The sequence below is a fragment of the Pseudopipra pipra genome, chromosome 7 (genome assembly GCF_036250125.1).
Source record: "Pseudopipra pipra isolate bDixPip1 chromosome 7, bDixPip1.hap1, whole genome shotgun sequence".
NCBI lineage: Eukaryota > Metazoa > Chordata > Aves > Passeriformes > Pipridae > Pseudopipra > Pseudopipra pipra.
Window position 1 is genome coordinate 18494431 of NC_087555.1, and position 17802 is coordinate 18512232.

General features: G+C 37.3%; 1 protein-coding gene across 5 annotated transcripts in view; it reads right to left on the reverse strand.

Annotated features, from left to right (window-relative positions):
- RAPGEF4 (Rap guanine nucleotide exchange factor 4) overlaps positions 1–17802 on the reverse strand; it is a 151837-nt gene that overhangs the window by 71236 nt on the left and 62799 nt on the right. For all 5 annotated transcript variants that reach the window (XR_010431937.1, XM_064660823.1, XM_064660822.1 and 2 more), the window contains 2 exons: positions 7535–7607; positions 6410–6474 (listed from right to left, as the gene is read on the reverse strand). Coding sequence is in view for 4 of the 5 variants with exons in the window: in XM_064660823.1 (XP_064516893.1) it covers positions 6410–6474; positions 7535–7607 (138 nt within the window). In the remaining variant the exon portion in view is untranslated. The remainder of the gene's footprint in view (positions 1–6409; positions 6475–7534; positions 7608–17802) is intronic.

Here is a 17802-nt window from a genome sequence, read left to right on the forward strand (position 1 = left end):
CCAGTAGAAACTCCCATTAGGGTTTCCAGAAGTCAGGGTACCCAATGAAATCATGGATCATAGATATTTCATAGATTACCAGGTAGTTGAATTGTACAACAGAAGACGGGGTGTTGCAAGCTTTCCTTGGAAATATTGCTATTCACACTGGCATTTGGAAGGGAAGCCTACAGCTGTGTATCATCTCCATACGGCTGGAACTGGAGATAGTGATGTACCCAAACCCTTCCCTGGTGGTTCTGAAACAATTTAGCTTACACAAAGTCTACTTGTGTAAGCCAGCAGACCTACTAACAATTTTGTTTACATTAAAGAGCTCTGATGACATAGAAAGACATTCATGTTTTTCATGATGAAATTCCTTACTAATGTATGAAAAATGTATTTTTCACAGACTCCTACTCCTCTCACACTCCTGTCTTTGTTATCTCCCCTGCCATATGCTGTCACTGTGTGACTCATCGCCAAGGACTGTATGCACAGCCTCTGCATTAGCCAAATTGTTACAGGCTGTGATAATGATTGAACCCTGAGCACTTTCACTTAAAGCAAAATGAGGAACTTGAACAGACTCTAAGAAAATTACTTTCATATATGTGAAATTGGTGCCAAAGTATCAGAGCAGCCCCTTAAAGTAATTGGTACAGTCAGGACTACACAAAGACATTATTTAGAAATATTTGCACATAGTTATTTGATGCAATCACTTCAAAAGCAGAAAATTAAGTGAAATTATTTTTTAAACCTATGTGAACAATGTATAGGAGAACCGACTCTGGCATGGAGCCCAAAAGAGAATAGGAATTAATGCACACGTATCACTGGGCAGTTATATAAACCATCCACACAGCAGTTATCCTTTAACACAGTTTTCATGTGTATGTTGGAGATACTACAACTTCTAAACCAACACCTTGCCATTGCACTTTGATAGAACACTGTCTGCTTTCCTGTTCTCTCTTTCTCTGTATTCTTTTTTTTTTTTTGGCTCACAATTTCATGAGAATGTGAAACATTCCCCTTAGAATTCTGCTAATGCTCTATCAAATTCCACATTTGACAATACACCGAATATGTTAAAAGATAAGCATTCTTTTTGGTTGTCCGAGAAAAGTAAACTGAAATATAGAGAAATCAGAAGGAAAATGATTGTGTGTATTGCTAGAGTAGCTAATATGGTGAATGAACACGATTATTACTGGTGTCTTGTGTGGGCTCTTCAAGGCTGCACCTAGTGAATTGCAATGTCATCTTTACAAACAGTGTATTTTCAAATGCCCAGAGCTATACTTAAGTGCTTGAAAATTGAAATAAGTGAATATTCATTTGCCTGGCAATGTTGAAATTGCAATATTTGGAGGATTAAATCTTGATTATGTCTTTCTCTGTCCAGTGAAAAATCTTTTCTATATAATTGCATTAAATGCATTTAGAGTTGATAGAAAGGCAAATTATGTTTTCACAATCACCCAAATTATTTAAATGCAAAAATGTCAACATGGCTCCTAAGCCTTACTGAAAACTCAGAAGAGAAAAGGAATCTATATTTTACCACACCAAATTAATTAGGGAAGAAGATGGACGAAAAGGTGACTTTCAGATGAATATTGCAGCACATCCTATAGGAGCTTTGGTATACAAAATACCTTAAAATAAATCACTTCTGATAAGCTTCCAGTCTACGGGATTTAGAGATATTACATGAAAAACATAAAGGAGACATTCACTCAATCCATGTGTTTTTCAAATATTACGTAGTGCACAAGGGGGAGCTCCTGTAACTCTTTATGACAATAAAAACCTGAAGACAATATAGGAACCAAATGGAAATAAAGCATCAGAGATTTCAGAAAAAAATACATAGTGTTCACCCAATAGCAAGAATTATTGTATGCATTTGTACAACTTTAATCTGCTCATATCTTCTGAGTTCAGTATGGTTTCATCAGTACAAAGGAGAGGAAGAAGCACCTTCCCCCTTTTAGGATGTATGCTTTCAATGAATAAAGCACAGATTTATGTAGGTTTTAAACCTATACAAAGATCAAGTTGTACAAAAAGAAAGCTAGCATGGTTTTTGAGGTGAGATGATGTTTTAATTAAGTGTGTCACAGGAAAAATTTATGTGAGCAGGTAATCAAAGTCGGTAGCATAACAAACACATTTAGGAGGTCTTCATTAACACTGCTCAGTTAGCCTCCAATCTTGAAATACTCTGCTTTTGAGCACTTAATTTTTCAGCCTTCCTTTCAAGCAGAATTTTTTTGTGTAGCTTCTTGAGGATGTGGGAGTTCTTTTAGCAAAATGCAATATGGAGATTCCATAACAGAAAAGAATACAAAACTTCAGCTTCGATCATTAGCAGGGTTAGAATTTTTTTACTATCTACTACTTGAATAAATAACTTATAAATCATGGATTTCTGTTCCTTCTGTGGATAATTCCTATGCTCTCTTAGGCATCTACAGTTTGCAAAGGAGTTTAAGACATTTGCTGATATCAGAAAGTAGTATTCAGCACCAGCGTCCATTGGAGAGTGGAGATTCATATTCTCAGCAGGTCCGCCCACATTCATTCCTGTGTCTCTGCAACTCAGTCCTGTAATGCCCTCTTCTTTAAACTATCCTACATCTCACATTCTCCAGAGTAGATGGGCTATTCCTTAACTCATTTCCTGCTTGGACACCAGTAGAGGGTGTAAAAGCACAGGGGAAATAAGTCTGGTTTTCAGTCAGTGTGTCTTTGTAATAGTCAAAATGTTGCTCCAGCAACTAAAAGAAGTCCTTGAGAGAAACCTCACACCGTTAAGCATTGACACAGGAATTCCCAAGCAGCCCAGGACCGAACAGTGCTGGGATTCTGCACATGCCACGCCCATAGCCCATGTGCACAAGTTCGCAGTGAAACTGTAACGAGTCTCTGGTGACTCAGTTTCAACTGAGATTTTTCAATGCTTAACAACATGGTTATTTGTTAAGGGGTCACAAATGGTATCCCTTACTTCCAGAATAAGTCCCAAATGTCGAGCTTCTAGTCCAAAGGACAGGATTGCTGGTGTATAACTGGGAAAAGCTATCTAATATGTGCTATGTGTTTTCCTCCAACTCAGTGTCAGAGAGGTTTGATCCATTTCAATTTAACAATCAGCCAGGAGCATACTCTCAGCATGGCGAACTCAGCGTAAACAGTGAAAAAGTGGCCAAATTGTAAGAACAGGATCCTGTAGTGGGAAACATCATGCAACCCTGCTGCCAGCTCTGCTGGTAACACATGGAACCAGAACTACTACCTATTCTGCCTGCACACTGGAACCCGACCTCCCATGCTTTCTAAGTACTCTTCTGTGTCTTTTCCAAAAATGTATTTGAAATTATTATTGATTTTGTCATTTTGGCTTTAGGGTTACATTCATCTCACATATCCAACTCTACCCCATGGGAATTTTCAAAAACTAAGAGCTACGCAGACCAGTATACAGATATCGGCCTGTCCTAGTTAAAAAAGACTGAAGCTGCGTTATTTTCCCTTATGTAAGTCAGTATTAAATTGACTTTGTTTCCATTCTCCAAAATATAACTGAAGACAATAGTATACTCTCTCTCAGTATTTTATGCTCAATTTAACTGCTATATTGCATTAAATGATGTGCAATAATGTAACCCTAAATGCAAATGAATTCACATTTGGTAAAAAAAAATCTCTTTGCTGCCTTCTCCAAATAGGAAATTTTTTTGTAGATTTTAATGAACTAGGAAAACCAAACATCCCCATATGGTGAGAAAATTTCAAGGCATGCATTAAAAGAAAAATCTTACATTACTCATCAAAAACTAATAGATGTGACAGGAGAAAAAAATTAAGCTATGAAGATGAAACTCAAATGATTAGCAAATATGGAAAATCATCTATTACAGTGCTTCTAAAAGACTCACCACATGCTAAAAGAGAAAAGCATGCATTTCATATTTCCAGACTGGAATATATTAAATTTAATTTGAAGCAAATTATTTACAGCTATAAAATTTCCTGAAAAATTAAAACAACACACAGATACCTTGAAAAAAATGCATAATGATCAGAACTACTGATGATGTTATCTCTTTCTGTCTAAGATTGTAATGTTTTCTAATAATATGAAAGATTTTGAGGAACTTTCTCTGAATCTCAGAGAGCTCCTCACTCGGTCATTTTCTGGACATTACAGAGTAGTCTGCAGGTCTCTCCAAGCTCATTTGCTGCCTGCCCTACAGGCATCATTTTGTCAATCTAAAGATATAAAGTAGTCTAAAGATGTCCTGGAAGCACTTCCCTATCCTGATACATCATTTTGGAAGTCATATATCACTCTAAAAATAAGCAAAATATATAAAATCTACAAACACAGTGCTGTTTTCTGGTACCCTGATTTTTTGTTTTGAATAGCTGTCAACAACTCCGGGAATTTGGCTCTGCAATTCCACTAACTCCCTGGTTGTTCAAAACTGACTACAGGTGATGAAGAACAACATTTTTTGTAAGCATTGTAACAGCTGTACAGTTTAAAACTGCAGGAATGAAGCTTGCATGCAGTAAATAAAATACTCAGGTATTTACCTCTGCTGCATTTCCCTTTCACTTAACATAATTAAAGGGAACTATGGTCATATGGAAAACACACAGAACTAGAATTCATGAACCATTTCTATGCTGTGTAGGTTCTTCTGCCACATTTGTCATGGGACAGCCTGAGCTCCTTCAGGATGAAACAAGGTGACAAGCATCTGTCACATATTTACTCACTCAGCTTCCCTCCACAGAAATGTGTACGGTGTGGGAGGGAGAAGGATGTCTGTTTTTTACACGTGTCTTGGAAATAAAGATAATATGGTTTGCAAAGGACCTTATTCCTGTAAAAGTCACCGAGTAGCCTACCTCAGCCTCAGCCCCAGCCCCAGCCAAGTTCTGTCTCCTACTCAAGTGATTATTTTGTGCAGGAACAGTCCTGTTGTGCTAGAAAAGCCCAGCTATTGGCAAAGGTATTAATCACTAAATTTTGCTCAGTTTCTAAAATACTTTGCACCTGAGAGTGTTTACTACCTTTAGCTGAGCATCACTTCCCATTACCGGGGGTTATCACCTTCTAGGGGAGACGGATGTTTTTACCTCCTTACCTCTATCAGTTACTTTTATCTGCTTCAGAAAACATCTTTTACTCTGGATTCTGCACCTGGTGCTTTCATTGAGAAGCCAAGCAAGACCCCTGACCTGACTTAACTCCCAGTGTTCCAAGTTCTGAAATGCCAAGAACTTAAAGAACCACTTAGGCGTAATCCGTTAACTGGTTTGTAAAATGCTTACAGAATGAAAGGTGCTAAGTTATCCAAGAATTATTACTCAGTGCATGGAAAAATGTTTATGCTCCTACAGGATAAGGCTGTGTCAGGAAGTGGTATAGCATTAGTGAATACGACTGTAGGAAAAGGAACTGCACACTGTTACATGTATACATTTAATAAAGGCTGAATGTGACAATTAAGAAAGGTCAGTACCCTTGAGGAAGCAGGACAGACAGACAGGGAGAGGTGGAAGCAGTTATTTTTGCATCAAGGAAGCATGTTAAAATATTCCTTGTTTTTATCTGCTGTCAAGAGATCTTTTTTGTGCAACAAAAATACCTTTAACCTTTTAAAGACATCACATAAATAAATTCAATTAAACTCTTGTGTCCAGAAAGAAGGCATCCGAGCATCTGCTTACTACTGTAACTTTTCTACTCCTGCTATAAAAAAATTCTAAAATTTATCAATCTTTATAGCAATGCCTGACATTATTTCTTCCCACTATTACTCTCTCTCTCTATATATATATATACTACATTCCACTATTAAACCAGGCATAGAAATATTCATGAGTTCTTTCACGTGGGTCCTCATCTGGTGAGGCTGAAGGCACAGAACTGTTTTACAAAGGGGAACTGGAATGTAAAGCTGCTCTCTGAACACAGGAGAAAATTCTCCCTGAGCAAAGGGCCAGAACAATGCCTATACATCAGTTCAGACTCAGTTAAGCCTTAAAATAGGATTTAATCATGAATTTTATGATCCACTGGTTATCCACTGGTCTTGTCACAGTGCAGCTTTTCTTCCTTACCCTCAGCACCTCTCCAACAAAGATAGGAAAACCAGACTGTAACACAAACTTTGGCAGCAGTACACCTGCTAATAATCCCAAACCAGTTGCTTTCTTCAGTTCTATGACACAATGTCTAAAGCATCTTTATAATTTGCATACCGTGCTCAAATGCAAGAACATGCTTTGCATTTGCACTCGGTTCTTTTCAATTTAATGCTGCACTTTTGCATTTTTCATAACTGGATTCCTCCCCCTCCAGCAAAAAAAAGAAAGAAGTGCAAAACTATGTGTGATTTACCTTATTACAATTTTTAGCAACTTGGCAAAGAGCACTGCTTGACATACTGTCTTTATCTGGCATTCCTAAAAAAGGAATAAAGAAAATGAATAAATAAATAAATAAATACTGTACATTCTTTAAGTAACAATGAAGATATTTATTGATAGAATAGGGAATTTGATGGTTCAATATTTTGATAACATACACATTAACCTATGAGTTTTAAAGAGAAAAACAGATTTATTCAGAAAAAAGTTTCCTCTTGTGAACACAAAAAAGCTAATTTGTGTAAATACTATAAACTGCTTGCTAAGCATAGTACTTTTCTCACAACTTAATATCTGAAGCATGTATATAGGAATTATTTATACTTTCTTATTTAACATAATCTATGTCTGAGTATCTGGAAGTCAATGTGGTACTGAGTTTGCACTAACTAGCATTGCTATGCTATGCTATTGTCCTGCATATAGAACATATTGAACACACAGCATATGGCACAAAATTTGCAGATGCAATTTTTAGCCATCAGATACTGTCCTGGTTGGCATCTAAATAATCCCCTGGCCAATAAATAAAAGTACCTTGATTTACGCAAATGATGAGTTCCAAAGGCTGCCCTTGGATTTGTGTCTACAGCACTATCCCACTTGACAGGTTCTTATGAGGCACAGACATACCCAAACTTATTCAGCTATTTAACAAAGGTCAGAGAGTAGCATGTTTACTGCAAGCTGTCTGCTCAGGCACTAACCTAGATTCTCTAGCAAGTTGTGTAGCTCATCCTAACCAAAAAAAATGAGACAGTTTATTATTTTTACTTTACTAGCAGGACTCATGGCCATGTTCCATGGAATTAATGTAACATCTATAACTAGTTAAATGTTACATGACATCATACAGTAGGCTTTAGTCAACAGGCCTGGCTTAGAGTGCAGATTTTTGTACAGCTCCATGTACACTTGTATACAGTTGGGAAGACATTTAGGCAAGTTCCAAAGTGTTTCCTGCTACATGCAGTATAAAGACAGTTGTAATACCAAAATGAATTTAACGTTTCAACTTCAACCCCATAATCAGAGGACTTCCATCTTCCCCTTTCTCTTTTTTTCTACCATCTGATTTCTAAGTTCTTATACTTACTGTCATTGTTGGAGCCAGTTTCCATAACACCATAAGGAGGAGTGAGAAGTCCAGACATATACTGTCGATATTTCTGAAAGACAGTGATGGCACATTCAGTCAGGTACAGACGTATAAAACCATTCAGGGGAATATGTGCTATTTACATTTTTGTGTCTGCTGCCTTTAGCTTCTCAGGCACACATGAGATATGAGGCAATCAAACGTATATTTACTCTTAACACTACAAGCTCTGCTTTCTTGACTGGAGCACACTGCCTTTGTTCCATCAAAAATTGTGCTAAAACAGCTCCCCCTTTCATCTTCCCCAAAGCATGACTTTAAGGGTTCTAATAAATCGATATTTTACTTAGTGGTGTGATTTCCCATAAAGGCTGTTTTAAAGCTCCTTTGAAATTGCACTACTCATCTGAACTCAAGCTAGAAAGCTACTTTATTGCAGGGGTGGAGAAAGAGTGTTAATTAAGGATTCATAAGAATCCTGTACCACGAGAGTTTTGGTGTCAGATTTGCAATACACAGGATTTAGTGTAAAAGCTCTAAATGTTTATTTCCAAGACACTACATTTGGTTTTCAGAAACTACAAGGCAATGAAACACAAATACCGAATACCTCGTATTATGTGTATCCTCATACAAAAACTGTATTAGCAGATGAAACTTTGTAGCTATAAAAATAATGTCCCTTGTACCACTGTAAGCTACATAATTGTAACTGATGTCAGCAACTGGTATTTTTCTTCAGTGAATGCTGGTGACATGATCAATAAGGTTCAAAGCTCTGTCTACAGCTTAAGAAATTCACGGAAGCTATAAAAATAACACCAAAGGAAAAAAATTGTCCTTTTATCAAATACAAATAATTCAACGAATAAATGACACATCTTTGTTTCCAATCAGACTATATTACTGCCATGCTTAAGGGTAAACAATTATAATTCCCTTTTGGAACCGCCACAAAACAAGCTTGGGCAACAGGGATGCTGATGTTCAGTGTAAATAAAACGCGTCACGCAGTCCTCACGGTGCACAATGAGCTGAACCTGAACAATCCATCAGCTGAAATTCATGTAGGTTTCAACTAAGCACACATCATAACTGAGACAGAAAATGACCTTTATGGTGCGATTTTAATTTAAAAGTTTTATCCTTTGCTCTGTGGAGCTGTTTGGATGTATTCACTTTTAAAATGTTGCCTGCTGAATTTTAACAATGTTTAAATTATTCTTTTAACATTTCTTTTTCTTGGAAATGGAGATGAAAATATCATCAATTCTAGCACTAAAGACTGAATGTCTTGCATTCTAAAAAATAACAAAAGCTACAAAGATTACATTAATCTTAATAATCCAATCCTATTTTTAGACAAGCTATTACATCCTAAAGCTTAGTAACATATTATTTAAATCTCACCCATAATCCAGCTGAATACTCGTAGAAGCAAATCTATGTTATATTGCTGGTCAGTCACACAAAACAAATGCTACTCCACTCGGGGATAAAACTCTCCCATTTTCTTTCCCAAACCACACTTTCCCATACTCTGCATCTAGTCCTTGCCTGGAACTTAGTGAGAGGAAGAACATGAGAAATACTTATTTTTTCAGTTCAACTAGTAATTCACACACATAAACCAAGGGAAAAATTCATTTTCCTTGCCCAAATTAAAAAAAAAGAAGTGTGTCCCAAGGGGTTGAAATAACACTTCATTCAAACAACAGATAAATGTTCTGTTCCACCTGCTACTGAATTTGGTCTTGAAATGTTATTTTTAGATGGAAAATTGGAATGTTTCATTTGGGATAAGATAAAACCCAAATTGTATAGGGTGTTTTTCTTTTCTTCTTCCTCACCATTCAGCTGATACTTTTTTGTTCTGTTTTTCCCAAAATAGCATTTTCCCAGAAATACATTATTAGTCCACATTTAATCTACCTTTATAAGGAACTTGAATTGTAGGAAGACAGTAATTTTCTCTTTTATTTCCTCTACCACGTCCACAGCCATCATAAACTGCATGGCAGTTTCCTTCCGATTAATTCTCTAAAATTTTTCCTGATTATTCATCTCATGAGACAAAACATAGAATACACCATATAATTTCCAAAAGATTTGAGTACTCAGCTTCAGAAAAAAACTACTGGTAGAGTAAGCCAGAATCATATATACAACTTCAGTGGGGGCATCCAATCTCATTTAGCCCCACCTCATGCTCAGGATGACAAACCCTACCAGAAACAAAAACACAGACTGCCAAGGATGTCAACTCTGTCATCTTCTGCATGAAGGTCCCACTCTGCCATGGGACAAGTCTACTCATGAGTCTGATACAGCAAGCCCTGTGGGCAGTGTTGCCAGTGAAGGAGAGGAATTAATTCAAAACATGCCCTCGGAAAGCTCAGTTGTTCAGACTCCTCCAGGGCACCTCTGCATAAAGTGAAACTTCCTTCTATACCTGGGTATCTGAGGGGAAGACTGATAGGACTGCCTACACATGGTCTCTCATGAAGATATCTCAGCAGGGTGTGGGCTGACATAGGAGGTATAATTTATGCCTAAAATTGTGTCACCTCATTAGTCAAATTAAATGTCAAAGGGAACTTATTTGCCAAGGAGTTAGGGAAACACTGTTTGCTGGGAAACCTAAGCACACAAAGAAAGACCTAAGTAACTGCCTAAAGATTCAGATGGAGTAATGAAGTTCCAGGCATAAGATCTCTGAAATCTGAGATAATGAGACCTATCTGGTTACTGTAATGTCTGGAAATGAAAATAAAATGCAGTAAATTAAATTGTACTCATAGGTAGCATCATAGAATGATTTTAAATCGTTCAAAATTAACAGACCAAATATTTACAAAATGCTTTCGAAACTGTATTCCACAGGTGGTATGAAGCCTGGAAAGGCTTTCCTTATGAAAGACAGCAACAGTTATCAAATCATCATAACCTTGTTTATTACCAGAAGTCTTCAAGTTCTGTAAATCCAACATGACAGCAGTTTTTAAAACTACACTCAGTGACCTATTCACTCTGTCTTCAGATTTCTACCGATTTATAAACTCTATCATTCAACGGCTTAAAGAACAGACACTTCCTGCATCTAATCTGACAGCACGAGTAATAAAGACAATATTTTTTTTCCATTTGCTGACTGCCTCATATCCATGCAGTGGTGAAAACGAACACATTTTAACCTTTTCAACTACTGCTATAGCCTAAGGCAAAGAAGAGCACTGACAAGGAACAGTTGGGGATAGGAGAAAAGGAGGAAACAGAATCACACACTTGCCTTACTGGGAAGGTGCTGTGGGGGAATTTTCATACCAACGGTTTTTAAGGCCACTCATTGTCAAGTTTTTCAGTGTGTTTCTTTGCATGCTCTTATTAAGACTTTATTTGCAATTAGCTGCAGTTTTCACCACTACAATAGGTTTTCTTCTACTCTGTGAACGTAATTGGGTATATTTTTATATGCTAATGCTTAGAAAGGCAATTCTTACCATTCTGATGCAAGCTATCCCCAAATTCCTAAAAAATGCTTTTGGTACACATAAGATACATAAAATACATCTTTGTGGTTAGTCCCTTATCTTCTGCTGCAAGTAGTGAAGAACTAACTGTTTAAAGGGAAAGAAGCAGCAAAAAAGAGATTTTTACAATACAGACACTCCAAAATAAGCCAGGTACATGTAAAGAAAATAGACGAACCTTTGTTGTCCACGTGCATTGCATAGCACAACCCCAGCACTCTAATGGGAAGGACTCAGGACTGATGAAGGGAAAACCTCCTGTGTACAAAGATTTGAAAGCAGGTTCCACACCAAATGCTCCCCCCAAGTGCAGCAGTTCTCCAGTTGAAAAAAGGTATATTAGGGGCTGTGTAACAAGGACCCAGGTAGTGATGGTTTGTAGCCCTAGGGAGTCAGGCTTCTGATGCTTCCCCATGCAAAGGTGAACCTACACGTGGCCAGATACTAGGAATTACTGTCTTGTAACACTGGGGAAAGTTTTGTAGACCACAACAGGTGCTTGGTCAAATATATATCTCTCTCTTTCTCCTTCTCTTTCTTCCCCACTCACAATCTCAATCCACAGTGTCACTTTTCACTAGATGCATTTCTGCTATCTCCTGTCTACCACTAACCAGCAGCAGAGAAAGTGAGAAGGCAGGGCCCACACTACTTGCAAACTTGGGAGTAACACAAAATAAATTATTTCAGTTGTAGAAGTCCTAGGTCGAACATCAAGGTGATCTTTCAACACATATTTTTTAAAACCTTAAGTAACTACTTTATCAGATGCTTTTACTACAACTATTACCTGAGTTCTGCAATACTCCTGTACTAGCTGTCCATACTCCTGCAGTTGTTTCTCTCGGGGAATATATGCTATAGCTTAACAATGTGAGCCAGCTTCTCTACTTTCTTCTGACAATAAATAATTGATCGCTGATGCTCTCAGTACCACTCTGTTCTTCCTCTAAGTTGGCTGCACCAGTCATACCATTTTGGCAATGAACCATCTCCCTTGTGAGCATTACTCACAAGGGCACACCACTCTCATGTTGCACTGTTTCTTCCCTTTTCTCCAGAACAATAAGGAGAAAAGCCCCTGTGAGAAAGAGCCCCCAAAAGAAATAGCCCTTGAAGATCTTTGGGCCCTTTCTTCACCCATCACATCAAGCAGAGATTGCTGTCTCAAAATCCAGACCTTTGCCTTTACATCTGATACTCTGAAGATTGCTCTTTACTGAACAGGTAAAATCTCAGGTCATCTGCCTGCTATCCATTTGTGTTTTCCAATATAAAGTGCCTCATGTTCTTACAGATTTTCACAAAATAATCCCAAACTGATTATCATATTGATAGTTCTTTTTTACCCAAATCTTGTTACAAAGTGGAAAACAAATAGTACACTTGCTGTTGCCTAATTCTATGTTCTGAGACCCACAGAAGACTCTGGTCTAATTCTGATTTCAGATTCTGTCTTCTTAGTACATTTACAAATTAATAAGTGTATTTCTTATAAGCAAGCTCAATCAGAAATTTCCATACATTTCAGGTCAACATCACTTTACTGGCTATCACAAAAAGGATCTGACCCCTGGCTGTTTAACACTACATGGGGAATCACTGCTTGAAGCTGGTGCTTCACTCTAGAACACCTGCTTATTGCTAAATATTTGCCTTTGTCATTAACAGAATATAAACATTCACTGTTGCTGACAGTATAGGTACAAGAATAGAATTTAGGTATTTCTAAAGGAAAGAATAAAGACAAATTAGGAAAATGTAATGCTACAATAGCAAAAACATATCTTTATGCACTGTGGAAAATAGAAAATAAACCACGTGAAGATCTTACCACAACTTACTGAACACAGACAGACTGTTTTGTATACGTCAGACTGTCAAGTCATTAAAATGAGATAGACAAGGCCTGAAATAGCAGAAGTGAAGTACCATTTAGTCATATTCAGATAAAATAAATACAGGAAATGCCTGTACTGAAATTGCTGAATCCCAATCCCAGAATAGGTACAGTTTATATAACAGCAGATGAATCTGCATCTTTTCGATTTATTTACTGATTTACCATCTTCTGAATGTTTCTGCATGGCTTTAATCAACTATGTTTTAGATTTTATTCCATCTCTTTGTTTTGGAGGCACATATTTTTCTGTCACACTCCCATTTAAATCAATTTATCGTGCTTGAAAAGCTCTGTGTGCAGAATTTGCTTTATCACAGAATCCCCTTGATATTTTGTCAAGAAGAAAAATGCATCCAGGCTTTCTGAAATCATGCCAAATAGCAGACTTGGCTACCAGATAGAAACTTAAAGATAAGACTGCACTGCAAAAAATCAAATCCAAGGAAATTACAGCATGAGCAGTGATTAAGCAAATTACACAGCCCATTCTGCTCCATCTAATTTAAATTTAGAAATGCCATCATGCAGCCCTCTGATTCTGTCTCTTAGAGAAATCCACTAAGGAAATGCACTTGGGTGGAGATAGGACTTGGTTGGGAGGGGTGGGAAAGATTGCATACACTTTAAAGAGGACAAAGAAAATATAAAAAGAACAAACAGTCCATTTGATTTATGTGTTTTCTTTTACTACATTTGTGTAAACATACAATAGATAATATATTTACAGGAAAAAAAATAATATTTTAACTGCCTTTAACATGAAGTCCAAGTTTCCAAAAGGCTGAAAAACAGAAGTATACATTTCCATATTTACTTTTTCACAGTGATTCGCGTTGAATGTGTTCGCTTTAAAATCAGATGACGATGACTGTCAGTGACAGTGCTTCAAACTCAAAACAAGATCAAAATAAGATCATAAAATAAAGCTTTTCTCCTCTTTCATTACCACTTGTAGGAGTGAGGCAGAAAATCACACCTTAGCCAGAATTTTCTGTGACAGAACAGAACCTCGCACCACTTCAAACCGTTCTGTGACACTAACAATTGTAAACCTGTGTCTTTATTAGCAAAGCCAGCAGATATGTCTCAAAAACAAAGAGCAGAACTACTACGAAAAATATGCCATTTTAACATAATCTTTCTTACCATTACAGTCAACCTTTAAACTTACACTGACACGATTTAGATGAAGCCAAGTCTGTAATCATCTAATGGGGAAGAACATGAGGACAAGAGGAAGAAAAATTTCCTAAAGTTTCGGGTACAAAATACTTCCTTTTACCCTCAGACAGTCACACCTCTTATTTTCAGATACACTGTTTTAATGAGGGGAAAGCAAAGATATGCTCCTTCAGGTGAGCTCAGTTTGGATGTGCTATGCAAGAAGTGTACAAGGAAGATTAAAGACAGGTAATATGAGACTTGCAAATACAGGATGAGAGTGGCTTTGTTCAGCTCCTCACCCGGGCAGCTACGGGCTGCCTCCTACACTATTTCTTCCATATGGTGTGTGTCCCTGACCGATCTTTAGCAGTTTTCTGGAGCAGAGCTTCAGCTGAGATGAAAGGTCACACAAGAAAGGTATTTATGTTTGTAACGTGCTTCGACAGAATGGTAAATTCTGTAACTGTGGCAACACAAGTGCCTTGTTTCTGGTCACATACCTTAGCCTGCAGAGCAAGCAAAAAGCAAGGATCGTGTGTACTTAGTAAGAAGTCAGCAAGAACCTCCAAGCCAAGTTACTGTCCCACCCTGAGATTGCCACCTTGAAAATACAGAAGGCCCGATACATACGACCAACATATCTTTGCATGAGTGTTATGAAACAGACTTCATCTGAGGAAAAGTATGTGCAACCAGGTGTGTGCTGCTGAGACAGAGAAAAACTGGAAACCTCCCAGCGCAGGCTGTGCTCTGACAGTGGTGGAAGTCATACTTCTCTGCAGTAATTCTGTCAGGTCACCACAAGGTCTCTGCATGATGACACTGTGCCCAGCAGTGGCTTTATTAATTAATTAACAGTTTCTTTTCTTCCCTCCCATTATATATATATTTTTATAAGAAAATTTAAAACAAATAAAGAAAAAGTAAAATGGTGAGCTGATCCGTAACTCTGCTTTTCATATTTACAACCTCTAAGTGCAGAAGTATGTTTGGTCTAGAAATTTGTTTTCATCTGGAAGGAAAGTCTGGGTTAAATACAATCAATATAAATCTCTTAACTAGTTCATTGGGGTCAATCTAACACTGTTTTTGCTTCTCAGAGAAACGAGCACACATCAATTTCCAATATTCATTTATTATCAAAGGCTTCCTTTTCATGGATAATTCCTCAAAGTGATTGTTTCTATTCAATTGTGCCTAACAATAATGAGGCTATTTAATAATTGTAAATAAGTAAACATGCAATTTCCCTTATAACATTAGTCTTTCTTCAATGCTTTTTAAATATTATTTTGATTACAGTGTGAGCTGCTTTAAAAGCAGTTTTTGCAGCTCACTCAGGAACACTGCTGAGAAATCAAAACAACTATAATACAAAATAAGAGGGGGAAACGTAAAGACAAACTAAATAATTATATTTCAGGAAGCACGATTGAACACAATCTACTCTTTCCAGTGGATAGAAAACAGTGTATCTGGCAGAAAATCACTCACAATCAGACTGATATCGCTTAACAGAACCCCAAAACACTTGGGCCTCCAATTCAGCTAGCAGTCAGTGCAATGGCACCACTACCACCAGAACTGCTTTGTCAGCACAAATCTCTCATGGGTCCAAGCTGCTCAAATCTGGAGTCCCTTTCATGCACAGTGTAGTATAATAAATGCTGCCTGTGGTACTTCCCCACCGGAGTTCACAATAATATTTCAGCTATTTCGTAACACAGTGTTTTGTTACATGACTACATCCACATGTGCAGTCCCACATCTTATGGTTCTCAGGTTTGAAGTTCCCTATAAAGACCTTTAAACACACTCTGTCAAACAGTCTCTTCTTATGCAACAGCATCTTAACTGAACATATCAAAACTACTGGATAGGAATGACTGATTGTTATCAAACTGAAATGCAAACAACATTAGCAACAGCAATTCAGCTGTGCTGTAGCATAAGGATTAGGTAAATTGCACTAACAAACTGCAACAATGCAACAGCCTTATTTGGGGTTGCATTTGCACGGATGGGGCAGTTTTCAAGGTTTTTCCTACTGACTGAAGTCAGTGCAAGTGACTTCCTCAAATCAAAGACATTTTATTTAGCTGCCAATCCCTCACCAAGACTGAAAAAGCCTGCACACCAAGTACCGTTCTGCAGCTCTAACCCAGAGTCTTGCTGTGACTGTTTCTCGTGTGACCCTTTCTTTAGGTAAAAAAGTAAAGTAACAGTATTCATTTCAGCTCAGCCTTAGAAACATTTTCAAACTTCATGATAAAAGGGGACAGTGAGGAATGGAGGCATGCAAGGATGGGAAAGAAAGAAAGTAAGTCCCACTGGAAGTTAAATGTTAGAAAAAAAAGAAAAAATAGCAAGAAATTAGAAGGAAGGAAGTGAAAATGTTTTAAGGAGCAATGGGTGAAGGGCAGGAGGGAGTGCAATATATAGCCTAAGCAGACTCCTTCAATCCATCGAACAGAGGAGATACCTCAAGGAGTGAATAGACTACTTCAGGGAAGAGGGCACACTATAAGGAAAAAAAAGAGAATGTGAGCTGGCTAATGAATATGTCTAATAAATTAACTCCCTCCTCTCTCTTGTTGCCACTGAAGAAGCAGTTCTACACGTTGATGTCTTAGAAACAGGTACACAATTTCACAATAGGCAGAAGCTCGACTCCTTAAATCTGGCTACTGTTGAAACAGTTTAGGTTTAAAGATTCTGGAGATTAAGATGAACAGCACATAATACAACATCAAGCCAGCTATCCAATCACAAGCTTAATCTCTATTTTCCATAGTGAGGCATTGTAAATGTTTGCAATATTTTCATGATGTGGCTCTGGGATGTCAATTATAAGCAAAATTAGAAGAAAATAGGATAGAATATGTGAGTTTTGAAGGATTAAAATAGTACAAGCAAAGCAGAGACCAAACTACTCTGATTCTGAGGACTCTCTTGTTTAAAGAAATTACACAACATTCTCACAGATTAATTCAGCTAGGTAAAAAAAAAAAACAACAAACACTTTTGGTTATCATTTAAAAATTACTCAAATTGTTGATTTTTTCCACTTGAGCTGAGCATCAACTATATAGCCTAGTTTGACTAGCTGACACTTCATTGTGGTCAGGAATTCTGTATTAAAAAGCTTTTGTTTTCTATTTCTTTCATTTCCTGAATGGTAGTTTCTTTCACAGTACAATATATAATCATAAAAAAACGGTCAACTTGATTTTCATTCCTCATTATCAGCCTTCATTCTACCTATGATCTGTCATGTTATCTCTCACCAAGATTAAAGCAGCATTTAAGATATGCAGCAGAGCACAGTAATGAAGATGCACTGTAGACTTTCTTAAGTGGAAAAAATACTAAAGAGATGTTAAGGCTGAACCTATACATGACCAAAAGAGAAAAATGAAACAAGAGGAACATGAAAATAATGGAGACAACTCGCAAGATAATGAAGGGTAAACTGTGAAACTAAACTGAATAAAAAAGAAAGAGGGTGGAAGGAGAAAAGTATAACATCATATCAGCCTCTTCCTTTGTCCAACAGAACCCTGAAATCAGCTTAACTGGGGTCCAGCTTTGCTAACTTCTCCACACAAAATAAAAGCTCAGATCCTGTCTCTTCCTCCTCCCCAACAGAAATGCCCAGAGTGCACTTA